Source organism: Ornithorhynchus anatinus, chromosome 8, assembly GCF_004115215.2.
Source record: "Ornithorhynchus anatinus isolate Pmale09 chromosome 8, mOrnAna1.pri.v4, whole genome shotgun sequence".
NCBI lineage: Eukaryota > Metazoa > Chordata > Mammalia > Monotremata > Ornithorhynchidae > Ornithorhynchus > Ornithorhynchus anatinus.
Window position 1 is genome coordinate 63165621 of NC_041735.1, and position 19388 is coordinate 63185008.

At 42.2% G+C, this 19388-nt stretch overlaps 1 protein-coding gene across 3 annotated transcripts in view; it reads right to left on the reverse strand.

The window, feature by feature from the left end:
• Positions 1 to 19093, reverse strand: part of LRRC72 (leucine rich repeat containing 72) — a 43117-nt gene extending 24024 nt beyond the window's left edge. For 2 of the 3 annotated variants that reach the window (XM_007672263.3, XM_003431309.4), the window contains exons 1-4: positions 18931 to 19091; positions 11615 to 11688; positions 8384 to 8453; positions 369 to 450 (exon numbers count right to left, since the gene is read on the reverse strand). In XM_007672263.3, the coding sequence (XP_007670453.1) occupies positions 369 to 450; positions 8384 to 8453; positions 11615 to 11688; positions 18931 to 18975 (271 nt within the window). In that variant the 5' untranslated portion in view covers positions 18976 to 19091. Of the gene's footprint in view, positions 1 to 368; positions 451 to 8383; positions 8454 to 11614; positions 11689 to 18930 lie in introns of all 3 variants that reach the window. The other variant, XM_039912798.1, reaches the window with a different exon arrangement.
• Between the last annotated feature and the right edge of the window lie 295 nt (positions 19094 to 19388).

Genomic DNA, 19388 nt, shown 5'->3' on the forward strand with positions numbered 1-19388 from the left:
CTTGAGCTTACTGCGCAGAAGTCTGCAGTGGTTAACCACTTCTATATTTTTCCCAAGAAAACACTCTGGATCCACTACCAGAACGATTACAGATGGACAGTGGGGCGTTCTGGGAGAGATGTGTCCGTGGTGTCGCTATAGGTTGGAAACGACTCGACGGCATAAGATAAGACAAATCCGGCACCCTGCTTTCACACATCAACTCCTAAATAAGACCATGCATGTGAAAAACAAATTATTCCAATTGCAGTCTAAGCAGAAATGTGGTGGGAGATTTCTAGATCATTAACGGTAATGCATCTGAAGTTTGGGGCCCCATTTTAAAGAATTAATTATTTCATGAGCAATTTATTCATTAGTGGAAATACCTGTAATGTCAAAGATTTCATTATCGTTGAGATACAGTTCAGTCAGGCAATAGTTTCTGGTTAAGAATTTTATCTCACGGAGCTGAAAAATCAAAGTTATAAATAAACGATGCTGTCTGAGTTTCTTTTGTAGCTTTAAAAGATCATGCGTAATAAAAGATATGATATTGGAAACTCAGTTTGAATTTTCCCTGGCATTTTTGCCCACCTGGAAGCATAAACCAAAAATAGCCAGGCACATCTTTGGCAGCTTAAACAGACTGAGTGTTGGGGCAGGAAATGGGGGAAGAAAGAAAGGTAAACCGCCTAAGGGATGATGGGGACGTAATCCAAAACTTTCTGGGTTTGATTTGGCCCGGGCTTTTCAATGTTGCCTAAATGTAGCATGGCCTAGTAGAAAGAGCCAGGTCTGAATGTCAAGGACCCTGAGTTCTAATCCCACCTCTGCTCTTTTTCTGCTGTGTGACCTTGGGCAAGTCACTTCAGTGATCAGTGCCACAGTTTCCTCATCTGTTAAATGGGGATTCAGTACTGCTCTCCCTCCTACTTAGAATATGAGCCCCAAAGGGGGCAGGATCTGCATCCCACCTGATCAGCTTGTATCTATCCCAGTGCTTGGCCCTTCGTAAGTGTTTGATGATGATGATGGTATCCGTTAAGTGCTTACTATATGCCAGGCACTGTACTAAGCACTGGGGTTGCCAAACTAACTCTCTTCCCTTCTTCAAAGCCCTACTGAGAGCTCACCTCCTCCAGGAGGCCTCCCAGACTGAGCCCCCCTTTCACTCTGCTCCTCATCCCCTCCCCATTCCCCCCTCTTCTGCCCTCTGCTCTTCCCTCTTCCCCTCCCCTCAGCACTGTGCATATTTGTATATATTATTTATTACCCTATTTATTTTGTTAATGACATGTATATCTCTATGATTCTGTTTATCTTGATGACGATGTCTTGTTTCGTTTTGTTCTGTTTTGCTCTGCTGTCTGTCTCCCCGTTTAGACTGTGAGCCCGTTATTGGGCAGTGATTGTCTCTATCTGTTGCCAAATTGTACATTCCAAGCACTTAGTACAGCGCTCTACACATAGTAAGCACTCAATAAATACTATTGAACGAATGAAAGAATGGGGTGGATACAAGCAAAACAAGTTGGACACAGTCCCTCTTCCACATGGGGCTCACTGTCTCAATCCCCATTTTACAGTTGAACTATAAGCACAGAGAAGTGAAGTGACTTGACCGAGGTCACACAGCAGACAAGTGGCAGTGACGGCATTAGAATAAATGATCTTCTGACTCCCAGGCCCGTGCTCTATCCACTACACCCTGCTGCTTCTCAAATACCACAGTTATTATTAAGCGACACTGGTCACCCTAATCAAAGATACACTTTTAAAAGTTTCATTTTTTAATGTCTGCTAAATTTCTATGTCTCCTTAAGATATGCCCCAAATTTGGTCTGAAAAAATAATTTTCTATCAGTCAACTTGCCTCGTGTGGATTACTCAAGCACAAAGACTAAGCGATTTTTGTTTCAGTCCTCACATTGCTGACTTCAAGCCTCAAAAGTCTGATGATGACAGTGAAGAGCTGTCCTTCAATATGAAGATGTCTGCTTTTAGTGAGAGTGTAGCCACGGGGTTTGATGTCAAACTAACAATTTCTTGTACACTGTGCCCAATAAAACAATAATAATAATAATGATAGCTAGTATTTGTTAAGCGCTTACTATGTGCCAGGCACTGTACTAAGAGCTGGGGTGGATAAAAGCAAATTGAGTTGGACACAGTTCCTGTCCCACAGAACCTCACAGTCTCAATCCCCATTTTACAGATGAGGTAACTAAGGCACAGAGAAGTGAAGTGACTTTCCCAAGGTCGCCCAGCAGACAAGTAGAAGAGCCAGGATTGGAGCCCCATGGCCTCCTGAGTCCCTGGCCCATGCTCTATTCACTCCGCCATGCTGCTTCGGAGCCCCTTTACTGCCACTGGGGGTGAACATTACTCAGAAAGCCCAAGTTAAGAGGGGAAAGGTATCCTTTGTCACCAGCCGGACACATATTTGAGTTGTTCCTGCAAAGACTGTAAGCTTCTGGAGGACAGGGATCTCATCTACCTACTCTACTGCTCTCTCCCAAGTTATAAGTACCCTGCTCTGGACACAGCAGATTGTAAGCTCTTTGAAGGCAGGGATCATGTCCGCTCAATCTATTGTACTTTCACAAGCATTTAATATGTGTTTTGCACACAGTAAGGTCCTTGGGGGCAGAAATTTTGTCTACTAACTCTATTGTATTTTCCCAAGAGGTTAGTACAGTGTTGTGGACACAGTAAGCACACAGTAAATACCACTGTTTGATTAAGACTGGTAAGGTTTTTCATCAAGTCGCTCACACTTTTGCACTGGGTGTCCCTTTGTCCACCATCACAAATTGAATGTGGGCCTGGGAGGAAAGGAGAAAGCAAGTTGGGAAATAGTCGAGGAAGAAAGCAGATAGGCAACTGAATAACACTTCAAGAATAATAAATCAGCGGGATTTTTTGAGCGCTTACCGTGTGCAGAGCACTGTATTAAGAGCTTGGGTGAGTACAAAGTCACAGAGTCGGTAGATACGTTCCCTGCCCACAAGGAGCTTAGAGTCTACAGCGGAAGAGGGACATTAAAATAAATTACGGATAAGGACGCAAGTGCTGTGGGGCTGAGGGTGGGGTGAATAAAGAATACAAATCCAAATACAAGGGTGATGCAGAAGTGAGAGGGAGTTGGGGAAAAGATGGCTTAGTCAGGAAAAGCCTCTTGGAGGAGAGGTGATTTTAATAAGGCATAATAAGAATAGGTCCTGTGCAGACAACTGAAAGTGGGAGAGGCGTGGAGACAAGCAAGACGGCTGATGCGACAGTCGATCCGGGAGGCGACGAGCTTGTGGCGGGATGGCAGCAGTTTGGAGGAAGCGGATGGGGAAGAAAACTGGCAAAAACTGACAAGATTTGACTGTAGATTTAAATGAGTTGAGCCTCTGGCATTAGGGGTGACTACGTTTCAGTCAGTCAGTCCATCGTATTTATTGACCACTTATTATTTGCAGTACTAAGCCCTTAGGAGAGTACAATAAAATAACAGACAAGTTCCCTGCCCACAATGAGTTTATAGTCTAGAGGCCCAACAGTTCCCATTGATTATCCACTGCCTTCCGATCTGTTCTTTCCCTTTGCTTTCAGCCCTCCTATCACCCATGAACACCTGGAGGCTGACAACACTACCCAAGCAGGAAAACCCACGAACTACAGGGTTGGTCTCACAGCCACCATCTTGACGTCTCCCAAGCGCTTAGAACAGTACTTTGCACACAGTAAGCATTCAATAATACCATTGACCGACTGACTGACTGAAAAGAAATCCCTCAAACAGACAACATTTCTTAAAGCAGCATAGCCTAGTGGATAGATCCCAGGCCTGGGAGTCAGACGGACCTGAGTTCTAAGTCCAGTTCAGCCACTTGTCTGCTGGGTGACCTTGGATGAGGCCCTTGACTTCTCTGGGCCTCAGTTCCCTCATCTGTAAAATAGGGATTAAAACTATGAGCCTCATGTGGGATTGTGTCTAACTGGACTTGGCTCGTATGTATTCTAGCCCTTACTAAAGTGCCTGGCACAAAGTAGAACTTAACAAATACCATAAAAACAAAAAAATTCACACTCCTCAGTTTCCTGAGCGAGAGGCAGAAAGAGCCAGATGATGATATTATACACTGAGCCATGCAATGTATAGTTAGGGTTTAGCAGATCAAAATTGAAGTTTGTTAACTTAAAGTCGTGGGTTCTAATCCCGGCTCCGCGACTTGACTGCTGTGTGACCTTAGGCAAGTCACTTCACTTCTCGGTGACTCAGTTTCCTCATCTGTAAAATGGGGATGAAGACTGTGAGCCCCAGGTGGGACAACCCGATTACCTTGTATCTACCCCAGTGCTTAGAAAAGTGCTCAGCACGTAGTAAGCGCTTAACAAACACCAACATTATTATTATTATTACCGGCTAACACTTTGCTACGGTTCCAGCCTACCTCAAGACTCACTAGTTTTGTTTTAATAATAATAATGTTGGAATTTGTTAAGCTCTTACTATATGCAGAGCACTGTTCTAAACGCTGGGGTAGACACAGGGGAATCAGGTTGTCGCTCACAGTCTTCATCCCTATTTTACAGATGAGGTAACTGAGGCACAGAGAAGTTACCTGACTTGCCCACAGTCACACAGCTGACAAGTGGCAGAGCGGGGATTCAAACCCATTACCTCTGACTCCAAAGCCTGTGCTCTTTCCACTGAGCCACTTGTTTTGTGTTCCTACTCTTGGCTAGTTGGACTAAGTCAAAGACATGCAAAAGAACTGCCCTCAAACCTCTCTTCTTAGGTGATTTTGAGGATGAATGCTCTTTAGATTTACTTCCACATCTGCAGAATCTCAACCCTGGGCCTCAGGTTTCTTCAAGAAAAAATCTGGCCTTTCCCAGAAGCCCTTGCAGGATGCAGAGTGGGACCTGAGGAGGAAGCTAACGGCATGGCTTTCTTCTTATACCAAAATGCTGGTGGAATTTTTCACCTCCTTTCACACTTAGGTATTTATTTATACCCATCTTCACAACTCGTGTAAAGATGCATATTCAACTGCACATTCAACGATATATTCGGATTACACAATTCGGAAAATATCTATCTGCCTCCCTCAATGGTATGCAAGCTCCTCATAGCAGGGGAGGGATGTGTCTTGTGCTTGTATTTTACTTTCCCAAGAGCTTAGTACGATCATTGCTCTAAGTGAGCACTCAATAAATATCATTTCTATTATTACTACTAATAGTACTATTACGTTATTACAACACTACCCTGCTGAGGAGATTCTATTTTGCAAATCCTCAGGTTGTGTTCTCTTCTTTTAATAGAATTTCCAGAGTCGATTTTTGTTAGCATTCTGGATTCTAAAGGCCTGTCTTAGTTGCACTAGCGTAACCATAGCTACCCGGCTTGATGTTGTTCTTCTGTGCTTGAAAAAATGATTCTAAAAGGAAAAATGAGCAATAATGTGTGAGCTATGGGAGGGTCTGACTTTCAACACCTCATGATCTCCTCAGGAAAACGTCTGGACATTGTGAACTGAAAGCACATAACTCACCTGTTCACAAAGACTGCAGCTCACACCCTTGAATATTTATTTATCTTTTTCGGCACGACGTAATGGAACTGCTCTAACAAGTTTCCATTAGTAGAGAAATAAGACGAGACATTCCCTTTACTCTTCCTAAATATTGATCAAACCAGTAAGAAAAGTTCCACTGTGCAAATAGCAGCCTCTGAAATGTCAAATCATCTTTCCTTCACTATTCTAAAATGGGCCTAAAGAAAATCCCCATGGGTTTTTGGGCGACTAATAGTAGCTTTTGCATTTTCTCAGCATGGTCAAATGTAATCATAAATGGATCTCATCTTCCTGCATTTCTAGGGATTTCACAACAGCTCAAAGAACCTTCATACTTGCTCAATGTCTTCATGTTTGCTTTAGTTTTGAAGGAGGTTTAAAACATTAGGTGCAATATAATTCTTTCAACAAAGTTGACATAAGATGTATAATTAACAGTGCCCTGCAGCAGTAGACACTCATACACTCCCAAATGATATGGAATGCATGCTAGTGGGTTGGCTCTTCATTAGATCTTGAGTATTTATCCCGGTGATCTGCAACAGCCAGAAACAGAAAAAAAACCCACCAACAAAGCCCACGGACAAGCTATCGGAACGGCATTATCGTTGAAAAATTCTTTACCAAATATTAATGCAGTGATACACTGAGTAGTGAAGAGCCCGATTCTCTGATTGACGGAGAGGTCAGGTTGCAATCAAACTTTGTTCCTCAGGGTTGATCTTCAGTTAGTCATTCGTATTTGTTGATCACTTACCATGTGCAGAGCACTGTACTGAGCATGTAGGAGAGCAGAATAGAACAATAAATGGATGCATTTCCCTCCCCACAGTGAGTTTACAGTCTGTGGGGGGGATGGACATTAATAGAAATAAGTAAAATTACAGATATGTATATAAGTGATGTGGGGCTGGGATGGGGATGAATAAAGGGAGCAAGTCAGGACAACGCAGAAGGGAGTGGGAGGAGAGGATAGGAGAGCTTAGTTACGGGAGGTCTCTTGGACGAGATGTGCCTTCAATCAGGCTTTGAAGTGGAGGGAGAGTAGAATCTTTCCCCTTTCACTCAAGTTCCCAGGTGGAGGCCACATAAAAAGGGTATAGTGGGAGTGAGATGGAAATGGGAAGTCAGTGAGAATTCACAGTACTCATTTCTGGGCTTCTCTAGAACAGTTTGATACATATTTTTGTGAGTCCACAGGAGACTGTGGATTGTTCGATGCCGACTAGGGGAGCCCAGCAAAAAAAGCAACCTCTAGTGGAAGACAAGTAATGTTCTGGCTGTAATGAAGTACAAATATTGCCACCTGGAAAATCCTGGGGTGCAATTATTAAGGATTTTATCATTATTGTATTTATTAAGGGTTTACCGTATGCTCAGGGCTGGGGTAGATATAAAACCGATCAGATTGGCAAAGTGGAGACAGCCAATCTGGAGTCATTAAACTTGGGTTCCAATCCCAGGTCTGCCACTTTTCTGCTTTGTGACCTTGGGCAACTCACTTAACTTCCCTGTACCTCAGTCTCCTCATCTGTAAAATGGGGATTAAGTACCTGATCTCTCTCTACCTAAGACTGTGAGCCCCATATGGACAGTGTGTGGCATTTAGTAAGCACTTAACAAATACCATTGGAATTTACACAATCCCAAAAGGTGTTCAAATTTGTACTCCTTGCTGAAAAGTAATACTAAGGACTCTCAGAAAGGGTGTGTAAACTGCCTACATAAGCTTTGGGGATTTATATTTTCTTTTCCCTGAACATATACCAGAAAATGCTAATCCAAATATTTCTAGTGGGGCATGCAATAGAAGAAAAAAATGTTTTTCCAAACAAAACAATCAGAGGGCTGACTGTCAATCCAATCTGAAAATGTCAGCACTAATCCGAACCGTTGAGAAAACAGAATTATTTTATTGTAAGGAGAGAAATTTTTAAGTGGTGCTTCTCATAGCTGACAAAGAAACAAAATTCTTCTTTGTAACACTAATTTTCTAACTCAAAATAATCCAATTTTATTAAAATTGAAGTAACTGTTTCAATTTCATATGTCTGATTTTCCTGAGCAACACAGGCCATTTGGTTTCATTCTAATCATTCTTGGAACAAAATCCAAGATTTAGTTTTGGCAGCTTTGTAAAGCGTTATCGCTTCTACTGTTGCTTTTGGTATCTTGATTCAGTTCCCTCATTTAGAAACTATACATAATCATTCCCCAAACCTTCAACACTCTGTGAGTCTAATTATAAAGTACATTTTATTGGAAAAAAACACCTAGAAAAATGCTTCAACCGTAAGAGCGTAGTGTTCAGGATTAGATACTCAAAAAGAAGAAATTCTTATTTGAAACCATACCCCTATAGGCTCTTTGCAGACTGTGGACCATCAATCAAGAGTCAATCAATGGTATTTACTGAGTGCTTACTGTGTGCAGAGCACTGAACTAAGCACTTGGGAAGGTATATTATGAAATAGTTGGTAGGAACGATGCCTGTCTTCAAAGAGCTGACTGTCTAGAGGAGGTGTAACGGAAATACGCCTCCATTAGTGACACCAAAGGATATTGAGAGAGCAGAGTGTTTTACCTTGCACTAGACTATGCGCTCCTTATGGGCAGGGAACATGTCTACCAGTTCTAATGTATTTTACTCTCCCAAGTTCTCAGTTTAATGCTCTGCACACAGTAATAGCACCGATTGAATGGTGTGACTTGAGCATTTACTGTGATCAGAGCCCTGTATCTGTAACGTTTCTACAAAGCCTAAAATTGAATCTTTGAGAGTTTTACACATAGAGAAAGCATTATTTAACGATGAAACGTTCTATTACCTTGTTGTGGTTCAGCCATAAATATTTTAATCTCTGAAAGCAGGAGAGATCAATGACCTCTTTGAGGCCCCTGAAGGGGAAAAAGGGTCGTTTAGCGTTAGAGCTGATCCAATTGCCTGGTTAAGTAGTCATAATGTCAACAATTTGATTTGCTGAGTTATCTTCTTCTTTTAATAAAAGTCTGGCCCAAGGTAGAGTCTTGGGCATTTGGGCAAATTCTACTGGAACTTGCACTTGGATAAGCATGCTTTGAACATTTGGTAATCACCTCACCCTCAGCCCACAGCACTTACATACATATCTATAAATTATGTATTTATATTAATGATTGCCTCCCCTTTTTGACTGTACGTTGATTTTGGGCAGGGTTCGCGTCTATCAACTCTGCTGTATTATACTCTTCCAAGTGCTTAGTGTAATGCTCTGCACACAGTCTAAGAGCTTGCTAAATACCCCTGATCAAGTGATTGATTGATTGTTTGAACTACCCACCTTCTCAGAATGGATCTAAAGTCCAAGCGACTCTGGCCCTAGAGTATCCAGGCTCATACTTCAGGGATGATTGGACAATGAGCTAGTCTCTGTGACATGCAAATCTGTGAAGCGTTCCATATTTTTACCTTTATGTATCCCCCCTCCCAGCCCCCAGCACTTTCGTATGTATCTGTAATTTATTTCTTCCTATTAACGTCTGTCTCCCGCTCTAGACTGTAAGCTCGCTATGGGCAGCGAATGTGCCTGTTTTTTGTTATAGTGTACTCTCCCGAGAGCTTAGTACAGTGCTCTGCACACAGTAATCACTCAATAAATGCAATTGACTGACTAACCGAATGGTGGGATCCTGTCTACAGCCAGGGAATCACTTAGTGGTGGATTTTAGAATATACTACCCTGAATCCAACATGAAATTCTTTATATGAGGTCCATGGGTGTCTGCAGTGTTCACCCGAGAAGCAGAGTGGCCTAGTGGAAAGAGTGTGGCCTTAGGTGTCTAGCGGACCTGGGTCTGCCACTCGTCTGCTGTATAATTTTGGCCCAGTCCTTGAATTTCTCCGTGCCTCAGTTTTCTCATCTAAATGGGGATTCAGTATCTGTTTACCCTCCTTATTAGACTGTTGGATGGGGCCTGTTTCTGACCTGCTTATTTTGTATCTATCCCAGTACTTAGAACAGCGCTTGGCACATAGTAAGTGCTTAACAAGTACCGTTTGACAAGCTCTTAACAAATAAAATAGTTATTATTAGTTATTGAAGCGGTGGTCTAAACGTTGCAGAGGATCAGTTCTAGATGCCACCAGCAAGGACTCTGTGCCGGCCTTAGAGGTTAGGGCTGGTGGAGGAGGGTTTTATCTTGAATCTACCCCAGGGTTTAGTTCAGTGCCTGGAACATAGTAAGCACTTAACAAATACTATTAAAAAAAAAGACGGTGATAGAGTGGGGAGGAACAGGAAGGAATGTTTCTCCCTTCTACTTAGTATCACTCTCTCCTACCACAAACCCACTCTTGCACTATACAAGCTACTCATCGTGCCTCGCTTTCATCTCTCTCAGTGTCCATCTCTTGTTCACATGGCCCTTCCTGCCTGAAAATCCATCCCACTTTGCATCTGGCAGACCACTGCTCTCCCTATTTTCAAAGCTCTTCTAAGATTTTAGCTCCTCCTAAGGCCGTCATCGATTAAATCTCATTTCCATCTCCTACTGCCGCTTCAGCACTTTCATATCTCCTACATCCGAGGAGGGTACTCAATCAATGAGTCAATCAGTGATACTTAATGAGTGTTTACTGTGTGCAGAACACTGTACTAAGGACCTAAGCATGTGAGTACTCCCCGATAACATTTCTGCACATACTTTTTAACTCTGTTGCTTCCCCCTACCTGAATTTTTTTTAGTGTCTCTCTCCCCCACTAGTTTGTAAACTCTTTAAATCCAAGAATCACATTTATTAACTCTCTTGTACTCTCCCAAGGGTTTAGCACAGTGGTTGGTACAGAGTAAGTGCCCAATTACTGTTAATGATTAATTGATTAGCTAACCGATCGACGGGGTGGGCCAGGGCTGCTGGGAAATGGAGTCTTCTAGCTCTGCCTTGGGCAGAGGAAGTGGGAGAGGAGAGGGAGGGAGGGAAGCAGTTCACAAGGAAATCTTTCCCATATTAAAAGTGGTTGTCCTAGGCCTGGCCTTGGCGGGTCAGTGGGAAGTAGCAGGAGCCAGTGGAAAAGGACTAGGATTGGGAGTCAGAAGACCAGAGTTCTAATCCCCATTCCTCCTCATACCTGGTGTGTGACCTTGTGTAAGTCATTTAACTCTTTTGTATCTCAGTTCCCTCATCTGTAAAATAGGGATTCAATACCTGTTCTCCCTCCTATTAGACTGTGAGCCCCATGGGGGACCTGATTATCTTGTATCTACCCCAGTACTTAGTACAGTGCTTGGCACATAGTCAGTGTTTTACAAATACCACTATTATTATTACTACTACTACTACTAATAATAAATTCACCCTGCCATTATGCCTTTCTCAACACTTACTGTCTCCTGATTTTTTCTAGACAGTGTTTTCTAGAGTGCATTTTTCAATCAGTCTGGTTGTCTGGGATTCTTAGAAGGCTTCTGGAGAAAGTCCATCAGCATCACTTATGGATCCATACGCCTTACAAGTGATAAGCCACGTTCACAAACTACAAGGCCCTGGAATACAATTCATCTACCTTGCCCTGTAGTTATGCTTTCCTCAACCCCTTGCTGGGTAAGTCTTGTGAGGAGAATGGATGACTGGAACAAATCCATACACTTGCTTATATGAGATGACCAAAAGGCAGGAGGAACGGTGAAAATGTTCTAATGTAGAAAGCCTCAGAAAACATAGCATCACCTTGGATCTTATGGGAGACAAAGGGTGTCATTTTCAAATACCACTGCTGTTTGGACTTATAAATCAAAATATGGACCACTGCATCGTTGTAAAGTCTTTCCACTTTTACCCCTCCTCAAACACTGTTAAGGAAAAAGCCTGATTTCTGGATGAAAAGTTGCGGCCCCCAACATTACGCCTTTAGCAAAGATAGACGAATTGAAACTAAAATTCTTAAGCACCTAGGAGCATCTGGGAACTCGGAAGACTAGAAAGGAAAGGGAAAACAGGAAAAAAACATCTGAATGGGGTTAGTAATGGGTCTGTGACTTATTTATAATCCCTTCCCATTCCTTATAAGAATCATGCTTACTTTTGACAAAGAAACAGCTCGGAGACATCGACATCCCTCTTCAAGGTGTGTATCTTTAGCTGATCTTCTATTGCCTGGAAACGTATAATTAATCTGTCAAACTACATTCCGAGGAGCAGAAACACTGTAGCATTTGCAGTCAATAACAATAAGTCTCAAAGAAGATCAAAAGCGAAAGGGAGAGGGAAGCAGCCATTATAAACTGATAAAAATCCTACACCTACAATTATTTTATATTTACTCATTTTCGTTACTCTTGGAGAATTTCTTTAGCCTCCATTCTGGACAAAGATAGGGGAATCAGTATGGATCTGAACAAAAAGGGTTACTCAATATGTGTGCATATTTTGGGATCTCCTGTAATCTGGCCCTTTGACAACTTCACCCAAATATTATTTAGGAAACACAGAATTACTGTTTTGCTGGCTTGCCAAATGACAGGAAGACCAGCTAGTGGGGAGAAAAATGAAGATCAACAGCATTATCTCATTTGAGAAAAATATAAAGAGATGTTTTATTTCTCAAAAAGTCAAATTTATGCCACTGGAAGTTTCCTTTATGTGAAAAAGAAAGAGACCTTTATTTTCTTTTGAGATCATTGGGACCTGGGCCAATAAGAGTTTTAAGAGGGAGGGATGGTATTGCATGTTTAATTTCCAATGGAAAATTAATTTCCACAAGCTTGGCTGTAATGGATAATAGGTTTCTGAAAGCTTGTTTCTATTCCTAAATTACTTAAACCTTTATTATTTTTAAATCACATTTTGTAGATATTGATTCTAAGATACTCTACAAAAAAAAAGTCAAACCTATAGTAGACCCGATCCTTGCCCATAGAGACCTTACAGTTTACAGGGGGATACAGAAATTAAAATAGATTGCATAATGGAAGGATATGCTTAGAACAGTGCTTGGTACATAGTAAGTGCTTAACAAATACCAGCATCATCATCATCATCATCATCATTATGTAAATAACTTCTGTGGGGCTGGGGTGAGGAGCCAAGTGCTTAAGGGATAATGATGATAATCAATTCTGTGGCTTAAAAGAAAGAGTCCAGGCTTGGGAGTCAGAGGACATGGATTCTAGTCTCCACCACTTGTCTGCTGTGTGACCTGGGGCAAGCCACTTCACTTCTCTGTGCCTCAGTGACCTCCTCTGTAAAATTGGGATTAAGACTGTGAGCTTCACATGGGACAACCTGATTATCTTGTATCTAGCCCTGAGCTTAAGACACTGCTTGGAACATAGTAAATGCTTAACAAATTCCATTATTATTATTTTAATTACAAAATGGTTCTCATTGTTAAAGTCTCAGGACTGAAGCTCATCCTTCAAGTCCTCTAGACTGTAAGCTCACTGTGGGCAAAGAACAAATCCACCTATTCTACTGCATTTTACTCTCCCAAGCACCCAGCACATTGCTCTGCATTGAGCAAGCACTCAACAAATTCCTCACTGATTGATTGATTTTTGGGAGACTCCATCACATGCAACTTAGAAAATGCTCCTAGGCTTTAGTTTGGGGCTCTTAGAAGCCCTGGTATACTGATTTATGGGGGCTTTGGGAAGGATAGTTTAGTTCACAGAAGTAAGCATTTTACCATCCATCACCAGAGAGTTATACTAACCCTGGTCCAACTCAAAAATGCAGGACATTAATTCTGAATCTGATACATACTCTTCCTGTTACCAAATCCTGTCAGTTCTACCTTCACAACACTTCTAGAATCCCCTGTTTCCTTTCCATCCTAATTGCTACCTCTCTGATCCAAGCTTTAATCATATTCTACTTGATTACTGCATCAGCGTCCTCACTGATCTCCTGCCTTCTTTCACTTTTCTCCTCAGATTATTTTTCTGAAAAAAACCCTTACTCCCCATCTCCCATCTCCTCAAAAATCTCCAGTGGTTGAACATCCAACTCCTTACCATTGGCTTTAAGGCACTCAGTCAGCTCATCTCCTCCTACCTTACCTCACTGATCTTCTACAACCCAGTCTACACACTTTGCTCCTCTAATATCAACCTACTCACTTTAATTAGTCTTTCTCACTGCTAACCTCTTGCCCTTGTCCTTATCCTCATTCTTGCCTGGAACTCCCTCCCCACTCAGAACTGAAAGATCACCACTCTCCCAATCTTCAAAGTCCTAATCAAATCACATCTCCTCCAAGAGGCCTTCCCTGACTAAGCTCTCAATTCCCGTATTTGATCTCCCTTCTGCATCACCTACACACTTGGGTTTGAAGCCCTTAAGCACTTCGATTATCACCTCGCCCCCACACCACTAATGGACATGTCCATCTGCAATTAATTTTAATGTCTGTATCCCCCTCTAATCTGCAAACTACTTTTAGGCAGGGATCCTATTTACCTACTCTAGAGTATTGAATTATTGCAAGTGCTTAATACAGAACCGTGCTCAAAGTAATCACTAAATAAATACCATGGATTGATTGAGTCCTTAAGAAAATCACAAGATGACCCTAGGCAAAAATCCTAAGGGATGAGAGGCGAGAAATCAGCAAAGCAAATAAAATGAACTTTAGGAAAGTCTGGGACATCAGCAAAGTGGATGTGAAGGAAAGAAGATCTAGATAATAATTATGGCATTGTAAAGTGCTTACTGTGTGCCAGGTACTATACTGAGTGCTGAGGTGGATACAAGGAAATTGGATTGGACACAGTCCCTGTCCCACATGGGGCTCACAGTCTTAATCCCCATTTTCCAGATGAGGTAACTGAGGCACAGAGAAGTGAAGCGACTTGCCCAAGGTGACCCAGCAGACAAGTGGCAAAGCCAGAGTTAGAATAAGGTCCTTCAGACTCCCAGGCCTGTGCTCTATCTACTAAGCCAAGCTGATGAAAGAGCCCCAGGAAATTCATTTATGACAGTTCTTCAGGCTCAGGAACAATTTATGCCAGTGAAGGGGGAGAAACCTTCTCAGGGTGGCACCTGGAGAGTTTCCAGTACACTACTAGTCTCGACTACGGGAGGGAGAGTCAGCAGAGCCCTGTCCATTCCCTTCCTGGCTTGGCCAGTGGCTAGCAAGTGGAAGGCCATCTGCTACAAGTCAAAACTCACCTGTGTTGGGCAGCAGCGGCATGGGAGAGAGTCAAGGACAGAGATTCGTTTACTGCGTGGAAGGAGGCAATGGTAAACCACTTCTGTATTTTTACCAAGAAAACTCTATGGATACTCTACCAGAACGATTGCAGATGGAGGATGGAGCTTTCTGGGAGAGATGTTTCCTTGGTGTCGCTCTGAGTCAGAAATCATTCGACGGCATGAGACCAGACAAGAAGGGGGAGAAGCCAAAGAATAGCCCAAGTCCAAATTTGTTTGAACCCAGACCAGAACCCCGAGTCTTGAAGACAGATCATAATGCTATGTAAAGTGGCAATTAGGCCAAATCACTAATGGGGAGAAAAAAATCTTTTTATAAAAACATAATTGGGTTGGTACGAGATTACAAAAGACGAGGCTGGAAAGGAGATGCAAAGAGCAGAAGTTGTTACAAATGATTACAAAAAAATCACTTATAGCGGGCAATAGATTATGGTCCGGCAGGCATGTCTGAAGAGAGCTGGGGCTCTAAAAGGAGGGGGGTAGTGTGGTCTCATAGTTAAAGCAAAGAACTAGGAGTCAGGAGACCTGGGTCTTAGTCTCAGCTCCTTGGGCAATTCATTTAATTGATCTTGGCCTCACTTTCCTTATCTGTAAAATGTGGGTAAACTATCTGTTCTCTCTCGTCCTCTGACACTGAGCTTTGTGTGGGATGGGCACCGGTCTCCAATCTGATTATTTTTCACATACTCCAGCTGGGTACGTAGCAAGCTCTTACCGAATACCATCACCATTATTGTTTTAGATAGAACAGAGATAGAAGGTATGAAACAAAGTGGCCTAGCGGTCAGAGTACAGTACTGGGAGTCAGGAGACCTTAGTTTCTAGTCTCTTACCAGCTCTGTCATTTACCTGCCGTGTGACCTTAGCAAGTCAATTAACTTCTCTGGGCCTCAGTTTCCTCACCTGTAGAATGGGGATTAAATACCTGTCATCCCTCAACCTTAGACTGCGAACCTTGTGTGGGACAGGGACTGCATCCAATCTCATTATCCTGTACCTACTTGAATGTTTAGCACAATGCTTGGCACACACTAAGCGCTTAACAGTTACCTCAATTTATTATTATTTTGAAAAAAGTTGATAACAGGTCAGTGATAACGCACATCAGTCTTTGCCCAGGTCTTGAGCTTTCTAAAGTTTTCAGTCTATCAAATGCACTTATTGATCACTCACTGTGTTCAGAGCATCCGACAAGGCACTTGGAAAAGTACAATATAATTGAGTTGGTAGATATAATACCTGTCTACAAGGAGCTTTTCTCTGACTCAATTCATTCAGTCATATTTATTGAGCCCTTACTGTGTGCAGCGCACTGTACTAAGCGCTTGGGAAAGTACAAGATCTGCCATTTTCTTCCTCCCTGAGTTTCTTATAACTCACTTCCCTTTCAAAGATGAACTACTGTTTGGTTGACAAATCAGCCAGAGCATTCCAATCAATGAGAGGAAGCAGCATGGTCTAGGGGAAGGAGCCCAAGCCAGAGAGACAGAGGACCCAGCTTCTAATCCTGATGTGTGACCTTGGGCAAGTCACATAAATTCCCTGTGCCTCAGTCACCTCCTCTGCAAAAATGGCATTAAATACCTGTTCTTCCTCCTACTTAGACTGTGAGCCCCATGTGGGACAGAGATTGTGTCCAATGTGAATAACTTGTATCTACCCCAATGCTTAGAATAGTGTCTGACACATAGTGAGCACTTAACAAATACCATTTATGTAAAATATAGACAGTTCAGCTGGGTCCACTATGACGAGAATTGGTCCCTGAATTTGTGGTTTTGCTCTCGGTCTCCATTTTCTCTGGGAATACGGTTCCAGGAAAAGAGTATTTGGAAGAAAATACCAAGATCGACTTCCCTGGTGGAAACATCTCACCATTTTATTGTTATAGTTTGGCTTGAGATTGGCGAGGAATCAAATGGATTGCTAAAAACACTATTATTACGTGCTAAGTGCTGGCACGGCCTTAATTGCTTTCACAATTAATACCAAACTCATATTGACCACATTTTCAGAGCTGGCTCTTTATGCAGCCATTAGCCTCTTGTTGTTAATGATTATCTCATTACCACCTTTTCACACAAAGAAGGCAGTGAATATAAAGTAGAACAGTTGTTATTTTAATTACTTGTTGCTATTTTGAAGCTTGGACAATAAAAGAATAATTTTGTTTAACTGGGTTGAAGAATGTGCAAAGATTTTCATATAGCTTATTCTTTTTATTCCTGGAATATTCTGTTTCATTCATTCATTCAATAGTATTTATTGAATGTTTACTGGGTGCAGAGCACTGTACTAAGTGCTTGGAAAGTACAATTAGGCCATCAAGAGAGACAATCCCTACATGGATCACTTGAAAGAGACTGGGCTTGGGAGTCAGATGTCATGGGTTTGAATCCTGGCTCTACCACTTGTCAGCTGTGTGACTGTGGACAAGTCACTTCACTTCTCTGTGCCTCAGTTCCCTCATCTGTAAAGTGGGGATGAAGACTGGGAGCCTCATGTGGGACAGTTTGATTGCCCTGTATCTACCCTGGCACTTAGAACAGTGCTCTGCACATAGTAAGCACTTAACAAATGCCAACATTATTATTATTATTTCAAGAATCATGTAGTTGTGGAAAAGCTAAAAATATAGGGAGAGTCTTTTCTGCCTGTCATATTAGATTGTAATTTATTTTCTTTTGGTGGGCAGGGAATGTATCCATTTTTCCCCAAGGACCATGAGTGCCTAATGAAGGGTAATGCATCTTGGGACCCTTAATGGATCACTGACTAATGTTTGTAATTCTTTTTCTCAAAATTGTAAGGAACTGGATTTTTTCAAGGTTCTAAAGTTTTGCCAAAAAAGTCTCAATATAGTAATTTAGATCTGGGATAAAATATATGTTTGGTTGTCACCCAAAATGTTTCTCGTCTTTGGTTCATTTGTTTAGTTTTCTTGAGGGGAATTGTTCATCAGTTACCACTTTAAGCTCCATGGAGGGAAAAGGTCCTTGAGGAGCCACAGGGCTTTGGGAAGATTAAAAGAGAAAGATCGAAAAAGGAAAAAGATAAATCTTTTCAAAACATCACTGGGCACTCCCTCTATGGCTGGGATTCTGTGCCGGATGTTTTGCATGAAATGTGGAACAAAATGAATTAGCTGTAGCTTGCTGTGTTCATTATCTAATAACAGAAGACCAAGGAGAGTTGGGTAGTCTCTCTTACCCCTGGATAATGGACAATGTTCCCCCTCCTACGTCACATGGGAAATCTGATAATAATAATGATTATGGTATTTGTTAAGCGCTTACCATCTGCCAGGTACAGTACTAAGCGCAGGGGTGAATACAAACATATGGAATTGTACTCAGTCCCTTTCCCACGTGGGGCTCACAGTTTCAAACCCTTTTTTATAGATGAGGTAACTGAGGCTCATAGAAGTGAAGTGACTTGCCCAGGGTATCACAGCAGTCAAGAGGCAGAACTGGGAGTAGAACACGTGACCTTCTGATTCCCAGTCCCATGCTGGATTCGTGACGCTGTGCTGCTTCTCATTCTGAAGCTCATTACGATCTTGATGGGAGTTATCCCAACTGAAGAATATCTCCACTGGTTCAAGCAATCATTTTCTCTTGAAAATATCTTGGCTGTGAGTGAACAGATCTGTTGTGAGGGAACAACTCCATCAGAAACCTTTCAAGAGACTCCAGCACTATGCCTAATTTCCTCTTCATCCTTCTTTTTCCGGCTTTGACTCGACTAGGCTCTATAGAGGAGCCCGCCAGAGTGTCCATCCTAGAATTCAGTGGTGCAGATGAGAGATTCCTGAAAGCCCCAATAAGGGCCTTGAGGTATTGTACTGTACTCTCCCAAGCACTTAGTACAGTGCTCTGAATTTGGTAAGCACTCGATAAATATGATTGATTGTTTGAGGATCTAATACGCCCCTTTTCTGCCCAAGGATTCAGGATCAGCCACGTCAGGTATTTGGTGCCTCAGTACCATAAAATCAAGTGAGTGGTCAACTCTCAATTAATCAAGCAATGGTCTTTATTCGGTGCTTTCTATGTGCAGAGCACTGTTCTAAACATTTGGGAGAGAATCATATAGCAGGGCTGGTAGGCACATTCCCTGCCCACAAGGAGCTTGCAGTCTAGAGGAGGAGCTTATGTAATGTCTATAGAGTATTTTTATTACCTGTTGACTGGCAGTGACTGGTTTTCCATAAGTTTTCCGGTTCATGGCTTTATGATTATTTAACTGAGAAAATGATTTGGGGCTGGTTTTTTTTTCTAAAAATCAGCAAAATCCAGAAGAGGTGCTGCGGAGTGTGGTGTCTCCTGTAGGTGGTGATGAGATCTAAAACAGAATTTTCTGGATGGCAGGTTCTGGAACTCGGGATTCTTGTTTGGGAAAATTCTGTTCTCAGTTCTGGCCAGCCTCTTTCTGGTGACTGGGGCTTCAATCCATCCATCAATCAATGACATTTATTGAGTACTTATTGTGAGCACAGCACTCTACTCAGAACTTAGGATAGGATTCGGCGCTCTCACTGCCGTGGCCCGAGTTCGTTTCCCGGTCAGGGAATATAATTTTGAGAAGCAGCATGGCTCAGTGGGAAGAGCTCGGGCTTGGGAGTCAGAGGTCATGAGTTC